The 21,912-nt window shown below is 39.7% G+C and overlaps 1 protein-coding gene and 1 long non-coding RNA gene across 2 annotated transcripts in view; one reads left to right on the forward strand and one right to left on the reverse strand.

Annotated features, from left to right (window-relative positions):
• Positions 1–21,912, forward strand: part of SNRK (SNF related kinase) — a 38,252-nt gene that overhangs the window by 11,691 nt on the left and 4,649 nt on the right. Inside the window, exons 3-6 of the mRNA XM_042816953.1 lie at positions 1,132–1,825; positions 15,090–15,231; positions 17,362–17,574; positions 18,658–18,792. Of these exons, the coding sequence (XP_042672887.1) occupies positions 1,237–1,825; positions 15,090–15,231; positions 17,362–17,574; positions 18,658–18,792 (1,079 nt within the window). The 5' untranslated portion in view covers positions 1,132–1,236. The remainder of the gene's footprint in view (positions 1–1,131; positions 1,826–15,089; positions 15,232–17,361; positions 17,575–18,657; positions 18,793–21,912) is intronic.
• LOC122159409 lies at positions 72–20,666 on the reverse strand. The gene is made up of 6 exons (XR_006168519.1): positions 16,739–20,666; positions 14,007–14,108; positions 13,432–13,629; positions 7,340–7,643; positions 6,747–7,194; positions 72–1,992 (listed from the first exon to the last, which is right to left on the reverse strand). It is a non-coding gene; the product is annotated as an uncharacterized LOC122159409 (long non-coding RNA).

Raw genomic sequence — 21,912 nt, forward strand, 5'->3', positions numbered from 1 at the left:
AACTTGTGTAGCAGGGAGTGTTTTTAATTTAATGCTTATGTTTCTGACTTGAGAATAGCTAATGTCAGGAGATGTTTGCTTGCCAGCTTCCTTTTCAGAGCTTTTCTTTTTGAAGTTTTGTTTTGAAACTGAGAAAATGTATTCTAAAGAAGAGAATATATTACAAAGAGCTGTTTTCTGTTTCATTGAGCTGGCGGTAAGCCATCTAGTTTTCATATTTCTAGGTGCTTTGTGCTTGAAGCGGGATGAATGGCTAGCTTTTTGATAACTACAGATGGTTAAACTCCAATCTAAGTTACAAGTACAAGAAAAAGTTTTTTTGGAGTGTTTTACATGTGAAATAAAATAAAAATAAGGCATGAGACCTAAAACAGGTTTGAATGTGAACGTTCTGTAAAATGGACCTTACCTCTTGAAACGTGTGCTGGATTTAGTTGTAAGCAGGAATTCGGTACAAGCTGAACCTCCTGTGGTGTCTCTGCTTCCTTTCTATTCTTATTGACTTATTGCCAGGGCTGCTGAATACACAAACTTTTTATCACCAGTTTTCATAACTCTAGTCAAAATATTTAACCAAACTTTTTTTTGTAAGCCACATGTTTTAATTTCAGCCTATAAAGCTTTGTTAATTTGTGGTAATTACAGGATTAGTCGATAGTACTTAAACTCACATGTAACAAAATGAAATCCTGTGTGTCAGTTTGTTTAACATGCTGCAACATGAAAGAATAAACTGAAATCTAAGGTAAATCAAATGTTTTCATGTAAATGCCCACCTGATTTCTGGCCAATAAAATAGCCAGAAAAGTTGCAGATTCTGGCTCTGTCAGTTTTAGCAGACCTTGTAGCACTGATGCCTTCATATGTTTCTTACAAGAACACGAATGCCACGCAGCTTTGGTGAAATCTTTGTTAATGCACTGCTGAAATTCACTCTCTTCAACCATACTGGTAATGTGGCTTCAGAAATGTATTAGTCAGTGTGGTATAACTTACCAAACTCCTTGCAAAAACTCCTCAAGATCTTGTAAGTAATCTGTAACAGCATGCCTGTGTGACTTCAAAATCACTACAGGATAATGGTTTTGCTTACTTTCATACAAATATATAACCTTGTCTCTATTTTTTCAGGCGTGCTTGGCAGTGATGATGGACTATTTATTTGCAACGGATACTCTTCTATGAAAAGATCACAGTTCCAAAGAGCTTGAGCATTATTTCATCTTCTGAAACAGAATGGCAGGCTTCAAACGAGGATACGATGGAAAAATTGCAGGATTGTATGACTTGGATAAGACTTTGGGCAGAGGACATTTTGCTGTGGTCAAACTTGCTCGACATGTCTTCACAGGTGAAAAAGTAGCAGTAAAAGTAATTGACAAGACCAAACTGGATACTCTAGCTACTGGACATCTTTTTCAAGAAGTTAGATGCATGAAACTAGTGCAGCATCCCAATATTGTACGGCTGTATGAAGTGATTGACACCCAGACTAAGCTTTATCTCATCTTAGAACTAGGTGATGGAGGGGATATGTTTGATTACATCATGAAGCACGAAGAAGGTCTGAATGAGGATCTGGCAAAAAAGTACTTTGCTCAAATAGTCCACGCTATATCATACTGCCACAAACTGCATGTAGTTCACAGAGACTTAAAGCCAGAGAATGTGGTCTTCTTTGAAAAACAAGGACTTGTGAAATTAACTGATTTTGGCTTCAGCAACAAATTTCAGCCTGGAAAAAAACTCACCACGAGCTGTGGATCTCTCGCGTATTCTGCTCCTGAAATTTTACTTGGGGATGAATATGATGCACCAGCAGTGGGTACGTCCTCTTTGAATTCTACAACTGATCTCAATGTGAAGCACCATGATGTTGTACCACTCTGTTTTCTGTTTCAATATAATGCCATATGTGGAAGCCAGCTAATTGGCAGGAAATGTTATCGTGCTGCTAAAGTTACAGATGACTTAGCGTTGGAGCATCTCTATCTGAAAAAGTTAATGAAATTTTTTTAATGTGTGTGTGTTGTTTAAAAAAAAAAAACAACAACCAAACAACACCAAACTTTAACATTAATAGTAAGGTGAATGCAGTATATTGATGCAAACATACATTTGAACTTGCTTTGTTCAAGGACATTACCTCCTTTTCAGGAAAGTACCTGTTCTTAATTTCTTTTGTTTAAATCCCCAAAGCTATTGATTATTTCTTGTTTAGTTTAGCCATCTGAGAATGACCCTGTGAGTTCATGCTACTTAGGTGTTCTGCTGTTAGGTGGTAGGAATCCATTTTAGTATGTATGTACTTAGCTTGCAAATGAAACAAAAAATTAAGAGCAGCATTAACTCTTTGTTACCTCTTTGCTCTTTTCTTGTTTGAGAACTGAAAGTAGGGAGTAAGTTCCCAGTTGATTCCCATTCTAAAAGATATGAGTATTAGCCATGTGTAAGTTGGTCTTCATGTTGCACCTGGATGGCTCAGTGTGCTAGACTATTGTCTGCTATCAGGATTTGTCTTACTATTCTTTTAGGCCTCTTGTATGTGCTATTAGAAGTAGGTTTGTTTTTTTTAAATATAGACAATAGCAAATACTGTCATGTGGCCATATCTGTTAGCTGAAGTAGCATTAACCACACATTCAGGCACATAACATTTCCAATGACTTAACGTAGCTGCATTATTTCTTGTCCTTGTGTGCCTGTTATGTGATGCTTCTAGTCTCTTTAATACTGGTGAGGGTTGGGTACACCACTGTGGCTGTATTTTGCTGTGCTTAACGTGTGGTGGTTTAAATTCTGAGACTTTCAACATGTCCAAGTCTTGCTAAGCTAGCTGATGAAGGGTAAGATATTCTTATAGCCTGACAAGATATTTCTGCACACTGTTGAACTACTATTCTTGCCTTTTAAAAAATATAAATGATTAGCTCTTTTTTTCTTTAGAGGAAGGGATAAATTGGACTGTGCAACCAGCAGGTGGGAACAGTGAGGACGGGGACTTGAGAGGAATGGGAGTTAGAAGATATGCTTGTGGTTCTTGGAGGTCTGAACATTGGAGATGCTGCTTTTAAGTGGTCATCTCCAGGTTTCTGTTTGTGGCCTTAAGACTCTTCTTGCTGCGTTTCATATTCTGTGATAAGTAGTTGTTTTTTTTCTCACTGCAGTTTTAAAACTTAGAAAAGTAGTGAATAAATAGTAACTGCAGTGGTGCTTCTTGGTGGCTGCACTTCACTCAGCATTAGAAGCAGACTTAAGCTTTGTTGGAATGTAAGCTAGCGCAGTACAAATATTACATGCAGCTCTTGTGAGGGTCACTTCTAGAAATGTCACAGTGTAAATTCTGTGCAATGCTGTATTTTAGGACATTGCTAGAAATGGAGAAACACTGTTTGTCTGAGAGTCATCTTTTTGGGACTTGGCCTTGAGAGATGCCTTTCTATGTCTCGGAGAGTTTAAATCTGCCTTGAGTCCAAAAGCTTTGACCAGATAGTCTGAATTAAATGATATGTTAATAAAGCACACTTTGACCTCTTATTGTTTCAGTGTAAGAATGGTGACATCATAGAAAACAGTTCTTACAGTAATTTATAAGCAGTTTGATCAAATGATAGCAGCAGAAGAAAATGATTGAACTGATTCATAGAGGAGGAGATGTCTAGCAGTCTGACTTACTGTGCACTGTTGTGAACAGCAGAAAAACTTAGCTGAAAATGAACTTCTTCTAGAGTAATTTAAGGGTGCTAGTTAATCTGTATGTCCCAGGATATTTAAATACATGCAGGGGTCAGTTTTTGCTTGCTCCCCAGAGTGCAGTGCCAGTTACTGGATCCTCTAAACTTGTCAGCAAATTGCAGGGCTACTATTCTAACTTCTTTAGTGACAAAACCAAAGCACTGTACTTGCACACTACACTTGCATTTGTCTGACATCATATTTAAAAAAAAAAAAACAACTCACTGCATGGGTTTTGTTGTGAGGCTTGTGACAAAATGCCATGTCCGATGTCTTAATCATATTAGAAAGACTGTAAGGGAAAATACCATTTATGTTTTGTTGCTGCAAAGAGCTGAAATATTCGGGGCAAGCCTTTTACTAAGTTATATGCTTTAAAATTATGGAAAAGCTTGCTTTATGAAATGTAACTGTTTCAGCTAGCTTAGAGATTAATCTGTCCTTTGTGATGCTACTTAAAAGCTTTCACACTTGAAAAGAGACTACCTATTTTAGCTCTGTCATTTCCTTTTGTGTTGAAGGCCGTAGTTAAAATGATGCAAGAAGAGCATTAGACAAGGATCATATGTTCTCAGGGCTTTTCAGAATCTGAGTTAGGAAGTTCTGTTGCTTGGAGTTCTCCGTGTTCTCACAACTTAAAATTTTGTTCTGGTCAGACTGTGAGACTGGGGCTGTTTATTTAGCACTATTGAGCACAGGCCTCTGAAATGGTACTGTGATACACAAATTATGGTGATAAATTAGAGATGGGGCCTCCAGTATAGCAGTCTGTCCTCGCAGCGGTGCAAAGGGGATAGTGGGAGCTGCTCATGAAAACATGACTAAGGATATTACTGTTACTGAAACTCAGTGCTGTTGGACCGGCAGCTCCGAGTCCGAATCCATTTTGCTGCCTTCTGTCAAGTTGCAGGAGCCAGCTGCGTTGCTTTCAGACCCACTTTGTCACTGCTGGAGGGATCTTGGGCTCTTCTGCTTTTTGCTTTTTTTCTGCATCAAGGATTTGCAAGGGCTTTATTTTATTTGCATTTGGTGCTGCTGGAGTGGGTGGCCATTCAAAGCTTCAGCCAGGTTTGCCCTGTGTTTGGGCACTGCTGAGCATGCAGCTGACCTTATCTGACCTGCACGAAGCTCGTTCTGACGTTTCTGCCTGCATACAGCACTTTATTCACCATGTAAATGACTGATGTAAGCATCATGGCCAGTGGCTATTTACAGTGACCTTTTACCTTATGAGAATGCTGAATATAAGATTTGACAGGCTTGGCTAAAGGGGAAAAAAATAGTACGATGTTTGTAAGCCATATATGGTGTTGAATTACCTTTTGAATTCTAGTAGGTTCAAAATTGGATTGCAGCCAAACACCATAGAAGTAAAACAGAGGTGAGGCAAATAATCCTTCAGCAGTTTTTTAATGACTGTTTTCTTTTCCAAAACTCCTTTTTTAATGTTACACTGCATCACTTTTGGGCAGTTGGGTGTATTACATGGTGAGTCTGAAGATTTGAGGGTGCAGAAAGCTAAAATAGCACGGTACGTAGCTGCTTCCAGCGTGTGGTTTTGCCCTTCCATTTTGCTTGCATCAGTGCAGAGCTACCCCTTCTTGTGTGCTACACTCTGTTGCGTGGCTGCCTATTTGATGAGCTGATCTGATGAGTTAATTTGACAGAAGGCTATTAATTTTTCTACAGGCTTAACTTCTGCCAGGTTAGCAAACAGAGCTGTTTGCTTATTTAGTTTTGAGCTGGTGCTGAGGAAGTGATGGGAGCTTGCGGCTTGCACCAGTGTTCTGGGGGAAGGTGATAAGATGTGCCCTTTTTTGCAAGAAGCAGTTCAGGTTAGAACAGCTCAGCCTGGCTCGTTTGTCTTCACCTTCCATGCGAGAGAAGCTCATTTGGCTGAAAATGACAGTCATTCATCAAGTGGCATTAACAAAAAATATTGAATGGTCTGTGCCAGTATCCAAGTGAAAATACAGGGGGCAAGCTGTCGGGATAGACTTTGGTTACTAACCTATCTACTAAACCCTAACTTGAGTGCAGAGATGCCGTTAGCATCCTGCCATGTTCACATGTGAACTGTTTTCACTATATTTCAAACTGCTGTGGAGAAAGTATTCATCATAATGGACTCCATGTGCATAGGATAAGAAGCTTCACTTTGTGTGCCTTACAAACAACTACTCCAATTACTTACATTCAGCCATCAACTAATTTGGTAACACAGATCTGGCGGACCTAAATAGATAGTTTTGCAAATGTGGCTAAGCAACAGAAACCAAAAGAGAAAGAATGCATTTCTAAGTGCAGGATTGACAAATCAGAGTAAAGAAGGCTATTCTAGATTGAGGGCAGTGTTCAGTAAAAGTTGAAGGTGTGGGTTTTCTTGATTTGTTCATAAAGAGCGTCAACAGTTTGTCTATAATAGTTTCATGCAATCAGCAAAAGCCAGGCAATTATCTTGAGGGGAAAAGTAAGCAATAGTTGCCAAACTGAATGAAAATAGAAGTGCTTTCCAAAGATAAGAATAGTTGCTGATGAGCATGTCTTAGTCAAATAAAGGAACATATAGAACAGACTGTTTCATCAGACAGATAAACTAATTATGAAAATAATTTGCTAAATGCCATTTGCTATTTTGCTCTTTTTTTTTTTTTTTTTTTTTTAAGAGATAGGGGAAGGAAGAGATTTCTCTTAATTCTCTTGTCTGTGTGTTCTAATAGTCATTTTAATTGGATTTGCAGAGCTTTAAAGCAAGAACAGCCAGTCCTGCGTGTAAATTCTGATGGTGTTGTCATTGATTGCAAAAGATCTCTGCCTCAGTCTTCTGCAAGGGAGCAGTGAATCCCATTTTACAAAAACTTTAGAAATGTTGTCACCAGACAGCAGCATCTCTGGCAAGTGGAGATGTCTGTATGCAAGCTTACTGGAAGTCATGGGATGCTAAAGAACAGAAAAAGGGTTCAATCACTCAAAGATCACATTTTTGGTAGCAATTCTATTTTGTTCCTTACCCATGCTCTTCAGATTTACAGCTGGCCCAGAGTCGTCGTCATCATCCAGGCTCGTCAGCAGTGTGCATATAGTAGTGTACAACTACCTGTGATGCATACAAACATTGATACTGCTAACACAAGGTTACTCTATACTGTCTTGTTTCTGTTTTTTTTTTTTTTTTCTATGCCAGGGATGGCATCTTCTAAGCTTCTTGTCTGCAGAGGGTCGGTGTACTTACCTTCTGAAGCACAAACATATCACCAATGTAACACGCCCCCTGAAGCACTGATCAGTATGAGACCAGCTTTTCTTTTTTACTGCGGTTACGTAGGTTTTCATTAAGTGCATAAAAATCTTCCTGCAGTGTTTTCATACGGATTTGTACTCAAGCTGTGTTCTGACTCTTCAGACAGTTGTGTGAAGTTTTCTACAAATTGGAGTTTTCATTGTTTTCCATAGTCTGTGCTGTGAAGAAAACAGATATGAACTAGTAGCAAGCATCCTTGTCACCAGTACCATTGTGAGTTGTGAGCCTGGACTTTACTCCTGAGCCCAGGGCAAGTTCCACTCCTAAATTCCTGTCCTGTTCAGGATGGGTGTTTGTGCCTACCTTGGAACAGCCTTGAGATACTGCTCAGTTGCTGCCTTCAAGAATGCAAAGACGTGGGTGATTTTTACATTAAAATTTCCACATTTAGCTCTGCACAGAAGAACTTGATGTTGAAAGAGACTCAACATTCAGCATTCAGGCCTCATCTTCAGGAGGTCCCCTTGAAATCTGCTTTCTTCACAGTGCTCTGAAGAGGCTGTGGCAGTGACATTCTCTTTAATATCTTAACACAGTGATTGGAATAATTGCCCGTGATGCTGCCAGTCGGGGCCCATTTCCATCCTTCATTGATCCCATCTGGTACCTTTGCAGTGGTAAAAACAAACATGTACACATTCTTATCTCCATATAAGTTGATTTTTTTCTTTTTTTTTTTACACTTGAGTTTAGTGGCTTGTCATGCAGGATAGTTGACATTCAGCTGTCTCTTACACGCTTCTCACTGGAATGTTTACTCTAAAACCTGACTAAATGTATGTTTTCTGCAGAAAGATATGTCTTACCAACAGAAAAGCATATGCAGTGCATACTGCTCAGCAGTTCTACTTCTGCTAGGAGGAAAAATTACTTATTCCCATGAATTTCTCAAATAAACCCTTTTATTAATGGGACTCAATTTATGTAGCTAAAGCAAATGTGTCTATTGCAAAAAGGAGTATAGATTTTTAGCTTATAATCACAAGTTATAAGTAGCACATATAAAATGTGATAGGTGTGTGACTTGCAAGGGCTGGCAAATGTTTGGGCAAGCCTCTCATACTGAAGTTACCATGCCACAAAAATAAAGCTTTCTGAAATCCACAATTCTTGTCTTAGAATTAAGTGATGAACTCTAGAAAGCCATAAATGCCTAACGAGACGAAGCCCAGTTCAGCAGTTAAGCTGATGATTGTGGATACAGCTTGTGCTGCTTACAAACTTGAGCAGAACAGATGCTTGAGTGCCCTGTGTTGAAGGCAGGCATAGCACAGGCAGCTGGTGACGTCCTTTGGTTTCCATGGCAGTGACTTCATGTTATGTAAGGAAGTTGCGTATACACAGCCCTGGTTGTCATGGCTCTGGGAATCCTGCTCCAGCAGCCCTTTCCTGAGCAACAGCATTTAGTGGCTTTAAAGGCAATGAAATGTCCTCTGGTGCAGTTGGCTAGCTAATGCTTTTAGAGTCTAACCTCTCATTTTATTCAGGACACAACAGTGGTGACTTCAAGTCAGTAGCACTCAATGCAAATGATAAGATGAAGATCTTTGCTGTGCTTTTGAAAGAGTCAGCTTTTGGCTGCTGCAGCATAATGAGAGTACTGTGTGCTGCCTTTCAGTACACTAATAGGAAGCTTTACGTCTAAGTATGTTAAAGCATGCAGCACCCCAGGCCTAAATTCTTTTTTTGCAACAATTTTCTGGAGAGGGTAAATTGGATAACATTTGGAGAAGAGGGAAGTAAGCAAGCTCGATGAAGCTTTACTAAGAATAATAGAAAAACTTTAAGTTGTGTAAAAGATAAATGTTTGTATTGGCTCATCTGAAGTTGGGTTTCTGTAACCCTTCTTTTCCCTGTGTTCTTTGCTTAAGATTCTCAAGTCTGAAACTGGCACCTGAGTTCCAGGCTGTGAAAAGGAAATGTGAGCTGCAGACATACATTGATTCCTTGGCCCAAGCCAAGGAACTGTGCTTTCAAAAAACCCAGCTCATGTATTTGGTTAACTTATTGCAATATTGAAAAGTTCTGTCCAAAGCCTGATTATTATTTTTTTTCAGGGGGGTCTTATTCTGCTTTCAGCTCCTTGCTGGTGCAGCCCTGTTGTGAACCAGCACCATTCTGTGGTTTCTAATTGCTTTTACGTGCATTTCTGCACCTTTCTAATAACGTATAAAAATAAGGTCTTTCAGCCTGGGCTTTTCCTCTGTGTTGACCCAAGTTAAGAACATACATGTTTTATAAAGAAGGCAACCTTTATGGTATGTGGTTTTTTGAAAGTGTGTGATATAAAACAAAAACAAAACCAACAAGAAGAACAAAACCAAGAAACTCTGTACCTGAAAACTTGGAGTTATTTTTCTTCCCCCTTCCCCCAGTTATTAGCTGGTCTAATAAGAGGTGTTCTTTCCAGAAACATTGCTGTGCTGAGATGCCAGGCCCTTATTTCACTGCTGCCACAACATCTTTCTAATCTGTACATACAGCTGCCTTGGCAGAGCTGATGCCTCTGACAAAGCAGAGCGCTGGCTCCTGACTGAAGCTTTCACTCAGTTTTGATGTTTCCCTCCTTTTGCAAAAGCACAAGAACACTCTTGGAGCTGTAGGAGTAAGGATCGGGCTGCGTTGCCTGCTCTGCAAGTGGAAGAGGTCTCCCTGGCAGAAGGAACTGATCTGCTTTGGCTACACCTGCAGTGTGAGCAGAAATCGGCAGGGTACAGCGTAAGAAAGGACAGCATGTAGCAGTAAGTCTTCGCAGTGGCACTCAATCGGTTGAGTTCATCTCAATCTCCATCTTCCTTAGGATCCAGAGAACAGACAAGTTTTCTCATAATTATAGAAATACATAATAGAACAGCTCTGATTACGGCAACAGAAAGCAATAAGGCAGAGAACGTTTCTGTTGTGTGGGGAATTATGCTGTAAACAGACTCTGTAATAAAATAACCTCTAATTCTGAGCTTAGTAATGTCTCAAAGACAACCACTCCTCAAATTCTTAACTGCAGGTACTGTTTTGGAAACAGAGTTTTCCAAAATGTGATACGGTACTACGCTAAGTGGGAGACCAAAAGCCCATCTCTCTAAAAGAAGAAAGCATTTCCATTCTTTCCTAAAGTTTGTGCTCTATGTTTTCTGAAGTTGACAGAAAAAAATTTCATCTATGGATCTCCAATAGAAAAAAGCAGAGAACACATTTGTTGATTATTATTATTTTTTTTTTTTGCATTCTTGAATGGCTTAAGATGAATTATAAATGGTAGTATTTCTCAAAGATCAAATATGTGCTGAATCTTCTAAAACTTGATGGAATTTAATAATATTTGGGAATTGAATGCGTTAAAGATTTAGAGAACTTCAATACTGAGTCAGGCTGAAAATGAGGAGAGGAAAACATTCAAACTTCATCATGTGTTGGGATGGTAATGGGCTCACTTAACTTTAAAAGAGATACTTGCAGCTAAGATTTCTAGCCCTCAGCTGCAAATGGCTTTAAGACGTAAAATAAAACTCTTGTAATATTGCAGAACATGCAGGAATTTCTTTTGTCTTTTCAGGAAACGTAAACGTAGGGAGATCTGCCACTAAAAATCCCATTGTTCAGTTAAATCCAGTGTTAGGTTGTAATAACAAGATACTGCTATTACACTGCTTTGCATGCAGCATTTGTCTGAATTCGTGGGATAGGCTGAAATACCGTGGAATAGTCCAGTTCTTTACAAAGCGTTTCTGTGCCTCCCTTGCTATTGCAAGGTTTGTGTATTTCAAACAAACACATTTTGAAACTTAGTTCTACGTTTCCTGTTTTCTAGCAGTTTTTTTACCACTTCCTTCACACTTGAAATCGTCCTTTTTACACGGATGGTGACTTGACTTCACAGCAGAGATACAACCCTGTGCTGGCTCAGATGGAGCGTTGAAGTTCAGCACGCTCATGCTATCAGTATTATTATAGTTCTTGCTTTTCTTGAATAAACACCTGCCTGTGCTGTTCTAGATGGGCAGAAGGAAGCTGTTGATGCAGTGAGGGGCTTAATGTGCTGAGTTTGGCTTAGGCCTTACAGGATCATCTCCCTCCACCTGCTGTTAGCACTCCTTCTCATTATTGTGACTAATGATTACTGAGATCAAGTTTTTTAATAAGACCTATAGAACGTTGCCTGAAATACTGAGTGTCAGAAGACAGAATGAGATTGGCCAGCCTTCTGTGTTTACAGTCAAAAAAGAATATGGATTAAACTTCTGCATCAATCTGTTACTCAAGATCTGTAGTCTGAGCTCAGGTCGTTTCTGAATAGGACAAATGCTGCAGGAAGGTTCACTAAATACACTGTCAGCGTTTCTTAGCAAAAGAATCAAAACCCTTAATCCTTTTCCAGATATGCACTCCAGATAGTGGGGCTCCAGCAACACGTTTGCTTCCCATTGTGTCTCTGCCATGATAACAGTGTGCAGTAGATCAGAAAGAGAACGTTACTGAAGATGCTGCCTCATTCTTCAAAGTAGTTGGCTGGTTTGGCTGTAGTTGCACATAGTGTTTCACAGAAATAACTGCATCTAGTTTAAATTGATGCAGAGAACAGGCTAGGACATCTTATTGAAGAGACTGCCTATGGAGGGGCAGAACTCTTGAATACATCTTCTCAATACATCTGCAGCCATCCAGGCACTTGGCTCTGCTTCTGTAGCTGAGGGGAGATGCTTTCTATAATGTGATGCTGGAGAGTTTGTGAAGGTGACCTCAAGGTGGTGTTTGATGTGGCTTAAGGTCTGTGCAAAAATAAGGAGGGAACACGTTAAGTCTTTCCACGTGGAGATGAGAATTATTTAGGCACGCTATTTCATTGCGTTCTCTTCTTCCTGGTTATTAGTGTACTTTTGGATCTGCTTAAGCATGTCTGAGCTATTTCTGACAGCAGGAATTTTAGTAGCCATGAGTATAGATGCAATGAAGTTCTTTGGCCACAGCTATAAAAATAAGTTGTGTGCAAAAGTTATGCAATTGCTTCTGCATGTGGCCACTTCTTGGCCACAATAGATGAGTGTCTGATGAGGCCAACAAAATATGTATTTGTTAGGAAAAAGCATAAGTTTTGTCTGTATTGTGTGAGAATGAGGTCACTGCTGACCCAGTGTCCTTCACTGAGAGCACAAAATACCTTAGATAATATGTCTAGATGAAGCAGAAAGTTTTAAGCACCGTTTTTAGTTCATAGTTTCTTCCATACACGCAGTGCCTTTTCAATAACACAGCACATCATACACTGTACCAAAGACTGTAGGAGAGACTGAATATGAGGTGCAAAATACAGTAGCTAATGAAAGAGATACAAAATTCTCATACGTGATTAATGATTACTCTTATTTGTTTATGCAAATAGTATGTTAATGTATAAACTACACAGAATCATAGAATCTCCAAGGTTGGGAAAATCTTCCAAGATCACCCAGTCCAACCATCTGCCTCTCACCAGTACCTCCCACTAAACCACAGCTCTTGGTACAGCATCTGAACACTTATTTCTTTGCATATAGAGAATGAGTTGAATTCTGCTTCTAGACTTCCTGATTCTTTACAAGTACCTGGATGTACGTGTTTCAATTTTCCAGAAGTTACTTAAGCAGTATTTATCATCACATATCCTTGCAAACCCAAATTTTAGAAAGAATGTATATATCCAATAAAAGCCAACCACACAGCTGGTGCAGTGTGCTGTGTCACTGTTCTGTGTGCTGAGCAGAGCATGGCTTGGACGCTGCTGTCTAAAGGAGAACACTGAGGGGTGCTCAGTATGTACTCACTGTGAGCCGAGCCGCTCGGAAGTCGGCTGGAGTTTCCTCTGTGTGGTTCTGTGGCACTTTAATTGTTGTCTCACTGCTATTTTTGTCCTCTTCTTGGGGCTTTTCTGATATTTTAAGCTCGGTTTCTTGGAATCGTCTGTTCTAGCTTTTTGCCTGCTCATTTTTAATTTATGGTTTAATTATTCCACTCTCCTCTTCAGTATTTTTTGTCTTGGCTTAAGCTTAGCCAGTGTAATTTTATTACGGCAAACATAATTTATCTGTAATTACGGAGCTCTGTGGTGCCTCCTGAAATGCTTCCTGCTGGAAGGAGACACCGAGCATTTTATTGGGAGGCACTGAACGGAATACTGACAACACAACATAGATTGTATTGCAAAATCGATTCCTTAGGGAAGGTTAGGAATCGAGGAAGGGCACTGACATGCAGAAGATGGCAGCTAATAGAAATGCGTGATGGTACACATTCCGTGTGCCTGCAGAAATGAGGTTTTGATACCTGTTGCTTGGTGGGAGATGGGTAACGCGCCAGAGACTTCTGGCTCCTTTCAGACTAAGCAGGAAGATGCAAGCACCTTTACAATAGTGAAGGTGTACCTTCAGGTAAAGTTGCCTCTGCCTTGCAAGGCTTTCTTTCAGTCTCAGCATTCCAAACCGTGCAGCTTTCTGGCATCAGGCTGGTGAAGCAGTAAAGCCCTCGCTGACTTTGCAGTGTGATCAATGAAGTTGAATTTGCAGGTCTCCATGGCTCGGCCTGCTGGCCTCCAAGTGCTGGGCACATACAGGATCGAGGCCCTAAAGTAGCATAACAGAAATCAAATAATTGTTGGAGTTAATAGCATACACTTAGTACAAATTAGAGCTCTGAAGAAAATTACCCTGTAGCGTCTTTTTCTCTCTCAGCTACACCATACGAAGAATGTGTTGTAACTACCCAAATGAATAATTGTGCTAGGGCTGAATGTGTGATTTACATTCTTAAACAAAACCAGAGCCATCCCTCAGCTTTAAATGCACATCAGGTATTTGCGCAGGCCGCACAGAGCCAGCTGCAGTTGGGCAGCTAGCAGCGCGGTTCCCTCCCAGCTCCTCCAGGACAGAGCTGTGTGCTCTGCTTCCCACGGCTGCTGCCAGCTGCTCTTCCCTCAGGAGCTTTCTGCCTCTTCACTTACCTCAGATCTGCTGCTTGCTTCTTTTACTGCGTGCAGATCTCTGAAATGCTGGGGTCTGAGGCCCAAAACTGCTGCTGGAATTCCCATAGTGTGAAGTGACATCTGAAGTTGAAGAGCATTCTAAATATACAGTGTACATTTGATTGACTATTTTTTTGTTGCTTAACCTTTTCAAACTCTACATTTCCTGTATTGAATGCATTGCGATACCTGAAATGCTTTTTTTCTAGGCAAACTTTATGAAGAACTGAAGTAAATTTTAGCCTTTCCAGTAAGTAGAAACCAACAAAAGCACTTCATACCTAGAAGTGCTTCCTTTTCATCCTAGGTTTGTCATTTCACTGGGGACCAAGGAAGTTGGTAAACACTTTTGGAATTAAACGAAAGAAGAATTGGATGGAAACAAGAAAATTTGCATAGCCTAGTAGAGATAGCTGTTAACTTCATTACATGTTCAATAGATATCTAAAAGCAACCAGGCAAGCAAGACAACTGGAATACACACGTCTTAATGATTGGTCCTTAATGTGTAAGACAACAGCTTTACAGAGAGAATTTAATTCATTACTTAGCATTAACAAATAACTTTTTAAAAGTCACTGCTCCTGAAGGAAAAACAAATATCTGATTCATTGTCGTAAGTGGCTTTTAGAATTTCTTACTGCGTAGGGTAACAAATAAGATGGAGAACGGTTTGCACTAGTCTGTTAGAAAGGAATGTGCTTTGAATACACATCTCTCTTAATAATCTGTGCCTACCTATGAAGGAAAGCGTAATAAACTCTTATCTTCTGAGTGACTGGATTATCTTCAGCTTTAAATGATGTTTTGCTGTCAAAGATGTGATGTCTCAATACTTTTCATCTTTGAAGAATTCTGATTTTTTTTCCCCCCCTCATAAGCTATAAAAACTGTCAGTCTGGAACTGCTGTATTTCAGAGGAATTGCAAACTCTGTAAGTAATGCTGATAATCGAGAGTACAGTAGTAAACTCAGGATGCATCTCAATAATACATCAGTTTTGATGGTAATAATGTCTACTTTTTCAGCCATTACTTTAAAGCATGAATTATATATTTACAGATATATGGAGTTTGGGGGTCATCCTCTTTATGTTGGTGTGTGGACAACCACCATTTCAAGAAGCAAATGACAGCGAAACTCTGACTATGATAATGGACTGCAAATACACGGTGCCACCTCACGTGTCCAAAGAATGTAAAGAGTAAGTAGAGTACCCAAGCATTGAAAGCACTCATAGAAGTGGATTTTCACTGTCTCTGAGAGTCCTCATGCAGTTTATTAGCGTGGAAATATTCTTTGCTAGCTACTTGAGTTCTTCCTTAGTTCTTAGTATTTCCTCATGTCGACTGAGTATCTTGGGCAGCAGTACAGCATCTTTTTATTTCCTATACTTAGAAAAGGTTACTCCTATGATTTTTTTTGCCAGTAGGCTTTTCCAGCATTTGTGAAATTGTGTCTTTATTCATCTGTCATCCATTTTATAAATGATCAGAGAAGATCATCAGAGAAGCCCTCACTCAGGGCTTGACTGGATTTGGCCACTGTTCTTGCTGGGCAAATTGCAAAGTGTTGCTCGGAGTACTTTGTGGCAGGAGTGAAAAAGGTAATGGTCTCTCTAGATTCCAGTTCGGAATACAAGGTGGCAAAGCCCAAGAATATCACAGCAAGCTTTGCTTATCTCCTACTGAAATGGAAGCTCCAACATTCTAGGCAATCACAGGAGAAAAATCATCTATCTGCAAAATGCCATATGCTGCTTGAAAATCATGACTCATTTTGATGTGATGCTTTTCTGCAGTATTCACTGCTGCTTTTTTATTTTTTATATGTTCTAATATTGGCCCATACAGTAAAGATCAATTAATGACATCATCAGTTCTTTTACTATATGTCAGAGTCATAAGACTAGAGGAACATCTAAGATTCTGTTCCTTGACAGAGAAGGAAATTTGTTATAACTGTGGTCAAAATGACCATTACGCTCTTAACCTGTGCAGTCCAGGAATGCATAACACAACATGATAACGAGTTTTCATGTCTTATAGTGTCTAGCATTTCTGGTATGGAAAAGCTCCTATCAGGGCTCTCAGCAACTTGAAGAGATTTACAAACGAGAAGAAGTTTAAAATACCAGATGGGAAGAGTTTGAAATCTCTTATTAGTGAATTCTGTCAGAAAGGATCATAGAATGGCCTGGGTTGAAAAGGACCACAATGATCATTGAGTTTCAACCCCCCTGCTATGTGCAGGGTCACCAGCCACCAGACCAGGCTGCCCAGAGCCACATCCAGCCTGGCCTCCAGTGAATCTTGTGAAATGTTGCACGTGGTGCTTGGGCCATGAAATTTCCTGTTTTTTGGATCCTTTTGCTTAATATACTGGCTAATGCTAATCTGCTTAAAGGCCCAAGTAGATCTGCTTTCTGCATGTGGCACTCTGTGATGTATTGCCAGTTACCTAAGTGCTCTGAAGGTTAGGTTTACTTAGGGAAATGGCTCTGAAACTGCCTAAACCATCTGCTTTAAGTGAAAACATTCTTGATGTTTTGGGATGCATAAGAAAGCCTGAAGCAGGAGGGCACTTGTGGTGCATTTATGATGCACTTTACTACCTTACTGCTGGTGTTTTACTAGGGCATTAAAAAGAGTCAGATGAATTGCATAGTTAGTTCTGTGTGTGTTCAAATAGTAATACAAGTGACATCTCACCTGGATAACTTCCCAGTAGAGACAGAGTTCACGGAGGTGACGGTCATCTTTTCCTGCTTACTTTAGGAATCTATGCACTGCCCTACCAGCACTTGCAAACGTTCAGCGTCAACCTGTTAGTATGTTTGTTACTTCATCCTTGATGTTGTTTTTAAGGGTGGAAGAGGTCACTGTCTTTTCACAGATGCAGAAGAATTAAATGTCTTACAGGCGATCTCAGAATAGAACATTTCTGCTTATTTTGCCACTCTACAATCTTGTTGACAGCAGCAATGGTAGGAAATTATATTTCTATTATTGTACAGACCAGCCTGTAGGCCATCTGTCACAGCTGCCATACAAACACTAAAAAAAACAAACAACAGCAAATCAGATGTTAGGAATCTAAGCATAGCAAATGAAAACTGTAGTGCTTATGGTATTTGTAGTTTTTAATAAATAAATAGTTTCAGCTCAGCAATATTTGGAACTTGTTTGAGAATAATTTCTTACCACACTGCTTACGTAGAGACTTCTGAGGACCTATTTGGGCTGACAGCAAAGTTCTTTCCAGTGCTGCTGTTAGAATGGTTGTCTTTTAAACATGCAAGTGCATTTTGTTTAGATCTGTTTTTTGTTTACAGTCTGATTACACGGATGCTGCAGAGAGATCCGAAGCGAAGGGCATCTTTGGAAGAGATTGAGAACCATGCGTGGCTCCAAGGAGTTGACCCTTCCCCTGCAACAAAGTACAACATTCCTCTTGTGTCATACAAAAATCTGTCCGAGGAGGAACACAACAGCATAATACAGCGCATGGTTCTTGGTGACATTGCAGACCGAGACACTATAGTGGAGTAAGTTCTCTGTCTCCTACATGAAGTGCATTTTGTGCCATCATACGAGATACAACGCTGGTGACCTGGGTGTTTCAGTGTTGAAGTGTCAAGCCATTCAGTTGTCAAATGAAGTGTTACAATCTTGCTCTCTGAGAGCATTCTAGGATGACAAGTACTGACATGGATCCAGTTTTAGGCAAAACTTCAAGGAGGTGTTTTGGAACAGTGTTCGTTTCCTGCAACACTTTGCAATCTTAAGCAAATTTGCTTTGAAATCCATGCTTTGACTTGTGCTACCTATCCATACTAGTTATGCCTGTCCGCATGCATATGTAGAGGTGATAAATTCTAACATTTTTCCTTCAGTATGCTGGCATATACGTGGATCTTTGTAATTCAAAGTACTATTTCTTATGTCTGTGTAATGCAAAATCGTCATTGCCACTGAGTGAGCATACTAGAAAGCTGCATAGTTTCTTCTAACAGATTAAAAACCCCAACTCTTCACAATATTCAATGCATTGAAAGAGGGTGTAGCTGTTTTTTTCTATTTGTTCATGGTTGACCTGGAAAAAACTCTTAAAACCTTAACACTGGGGGGAGGGGGAGAAAAATAAAAGAGATAACAAAACAGCAGGGTCACTACTTATGTTTTTAGCTGCTGGTGTCCTTTATGTTGGGATTAGGAGTATAATGTTATTGTGAAGTTAACGTGACAGCTGTAAGATAATGGAAGTTTTTCATCTGGTTGCTACATAAGTGAGTGTTGGAACGTTGTGTATATGCCAATGGGAAAGCCTGCTGCTGGTGCATAACATGAACAAAATACAGTTTTATTCTTTCAAGTACGGTCAGCAAAGGAAGAATTAATTTCTTTTTGAATGGCACTCTAAAAATATTCTCATTCACCTAAAGTGAAATGGTTAGTCCTGTTGGCTCTTTATTTTTAGGAAGACCAAGACAATTGTCAGGGTATCAGAAAGACACAGTTGTGTTTGCCAGGTGCTGTGCCTAAGAAATACAGCAAGATGTGCAAACTGCACGTCCCGTTCTTAGAAGCCACTGATGTACGGTTTGTTTCTTGTTCTGTTGTTTCCCTAGGGCACTGGAAACTAACAAATACAATCACATCACTGCTACGTACTTCTTACTGGCTGAGAGGATTCTGCGAGAAAAACAGGAGAAAGAAATTCAGACCAGATCTGCAAGCCCTAGCAACATCAAAGCGCAGTTCAGGTAAGAATTAGAGAAGGTAAATTTTTTCTTCTTTTTTAAATTTAGTGTCTTCTTGAATTGTTCAAGTACTACTTTTATAAAGCTGTAACGTGCTTATTTACTGCCAGTTTTAAGTGGGTTCAAATAAAGTGCTGTGGGCAATTGAGAAGCTGTTCATGAATTAGTTACCAGTATTCTCAATTTCTACTGTTTTTAGAAGATGGGTAAAGAATTTGAAGTCTGCACATGAAGCAATACCTGCTGGGAACAGACATGTTCGTTGACCATCAGGTCCTCATAGAAAGTCTGTGCAATATCCTTGGGAGGAAAAAAATCAGTTGCATTGTCCTTAAATGTGATGGGGAGTTACTTAGAGATGAGAAATTACTTGAATTTGACGTTAAGGAGTAGTTGTTAGCTTTTGGTTCTGTAAATCAGGATTAGAGCAAACTTCTTCAGGTTGTTCTGTTCTTTTTAATACAGTTAGTTTGATATGGCTGTTATATAAGAAAAATGGTTGAAAACTTCAGTCATCCATTTAAAATTACTGCCATAGAATTCTTAGTTTGACAAAAAGCACCTTGGAGTTTTCAAAGCTTCAGTTTGTTGACAGGCAGCAAAGCAAAGGGAGGAGAGGAGAATTGTGCCATGTAATTAGTACTGATGTGTTCAACCAGTCCACTTGCTGTGCAGGCCACTATCACAGCATCACATTTCCAGTTACAGAAGCATATGCTTATGTTGTGAGTAGTTTCCAGTTGCACATTGATTCTGGGGCATATGAGTTTTGAACAGCTATGTTTCTTAAATGCTTTCTTTTTAGTTTGCTGGGTAAGTGTTAGAATACAACAAGAATCCTTCTGCTGTTAAGAAAAATCATTACTGGCCCATCTTGACAACCTTTCCAGTGAAGATGGAGGTGGTACTGAGGCTTTTCCATTAATTTCTGCCCTCTGATCTCCAGTCTTTTCAGAAAGTTGCCTTATGACTTAGGTAAAATGTTATTGATAATCACTGTTAGCAGTAATAGCAGTTGTTGGTAGCTAATCTCTTAGTGAGAGAAGAACACGAAATGCTTCAGTTGCTACTGTCCTTCAGGTTTGTTAATGTAGCAAGGAAAAGACAAGACTGGTCATTCATGCTAGAGGGCTTTTTGTGCAACTTTTCTTGCAGTGAAAGTCATATAAGAGTGGCAGAAGAGCATGAATACTGTGATTCCCTTCTGCTGCATATCTATATTTTACTTGGACTAATTGATAGAAGGTACTATCATCTCAAATACAATCTTAACAAAAAAAAAACAAAAGGAGTGCTTGTTACAAATTAAAGGTAAGGGCAGTGGAAAACAGGTTCTAGATGCATCATCTGCCTTGATTGTGACCTTGGATTTAGGCTGAAAGTTTTAGGACTTAGATGAATCACTTCTGAATATCCTTCCATCTACCTGAATAACAAGTTGTTTTAGAATCTTACAGTGGCTATTATCAGAATCTTTGTTGTCTGGAGATTGTGTGCTAGATTACACTGAAATCTAGTTGCTGCACAGAAGGGTCATCTCTCTCTGTCTGCTCACGTAAGAAACATTATCTGATGTGGCATGGTGACAAGTGCTTTAGAAGAATTATTGCTGCAAGTACAGGTTTTAATCTACAGAAACTTAACTGGTCTAAGGCTTGGTGTTACAGAGCTTACCTCTTTTCAAGGTCACGACTGTATGCCTTTTGCTCTGCACTTCTCTCTGTCCTCTTACGTCCATCAATCTCTTTTACAAGAAATTCAATTAGAACATCAAATGTGTCTTATAGTAAGTATAAGCTGTGAAACTTATAAACTGTAAATTAGAGGAAAGCTTTGGAGTTCAAATGAGTTCTAAACCTACAAAGTCTGCTTTTAAATTGTTTTTTTCATTGTATCAGTATCACTTTTTCTGTAAAACAGCTGCTCCAATTAGATGAGGAACTGGGACACATAGATTTATTGAATCTGAATCTTGGTATGAGTTTGTAATGTTGAATAGAGTAGTTAAAGTCTGTGTTAATAGCGTGAATTTTCTTTGCATGACAAGCAGATCCACAGTAATCGATGAACTCTTGCCATTAATAATTCCAGGTAGCATTCAAGTTACTTCTTTTCTCCATGGTGGTTCTAAATGGAAAGTATCTAGAGTGATCTTTTGGAAAGGACAACGGTGATGCATTAATTTCATTTTGAGAGTTTAGAAGATGTAAAAGTTAAACATGAATAACTCACAATTTGGAGTTTTCCTTCTGGCCCACTCACCTTGGACCTACTGGACACAATGTGGAGGAAGACAGGGAGGTAAACGTGGGCTACTATGTGAGATACACGTAGTATTGGAGGCTTGCTGATGTGACTTCCCTCTTCAAGAAGGGCTGTAATGAGGATCTGGGGAACCACAGGCCTGTCAGCCTGATCTTGGTACCAGGGAAAGTTACAGAACAAATTAGCTTGGATGAGATCACACGACGTGTGAGTGGCATCCCGGGGATCGGGCCCAGCCAGCACGGGTTCATGAAAGGCAGGCTGTGTTTGACCAACCTCATCTCCATCTGCAACTGGGTGACCAGCCTGGTGGATGAGGGGAATGTTGAGCAAATACAGTTCTAACACAGATGCATCTATTAACTCTAAACACTTGAACACAATGAGAATAGCTGGTGGTCACCCTGATCTGAAACTTTTCTGCTTCCTCTCTGCTTTCCAGCCATACTTTGTTTCTTACTTGGGCTGGAGAGTTTTGCAGCCCCTTCTGGTGGCATGCCCCTAAGTAAGGTTGGCAGTACCTTGTAATGTCATCCATACATGAGCAGAAGTCTCTTTCCACTGCTTCTCGTGTGTTGTGCTAGATTATGTTAGCTAATGTAAAATCACATGATGAGGAAACTGCTTTTAACTTCAAGATAACTTTTTGAGAAGATAGAAGAAAACTCTTACTCTGTACAAGGAATGTGGAGCTTATGCGCAGTCACTGCTAAGGTGGTGAGTTCTTTTGGATCAGTCTTCAAAATACAGGTAGAGAGGAAGGACTGTCAGTCTTTGTTCTTAATTTATTGTGTATGTGATGGGAAAATTACATCTCCCAAATGCAAAGTAAAATATAAACTGTTAGTCACCAGCTGC

Source organism: Centrocercus urophasianus, unplaced genomic scaffold, assembly GCF_019232065.1.
Source record: "Centrocercus urophasianus isolate 14NV4802_14NV808 unplaced genomic scaffold, USGS_Curo_1.0 seq_16, whole genome shotgun sequence".
NCBI classification, from domain to species: domain Eukaryota; kingdom Metazoa; phylum Chordata; class Aves; order Galliformes; family Phasianidae; genus Centrocercus; species Centrocercus urophasianus.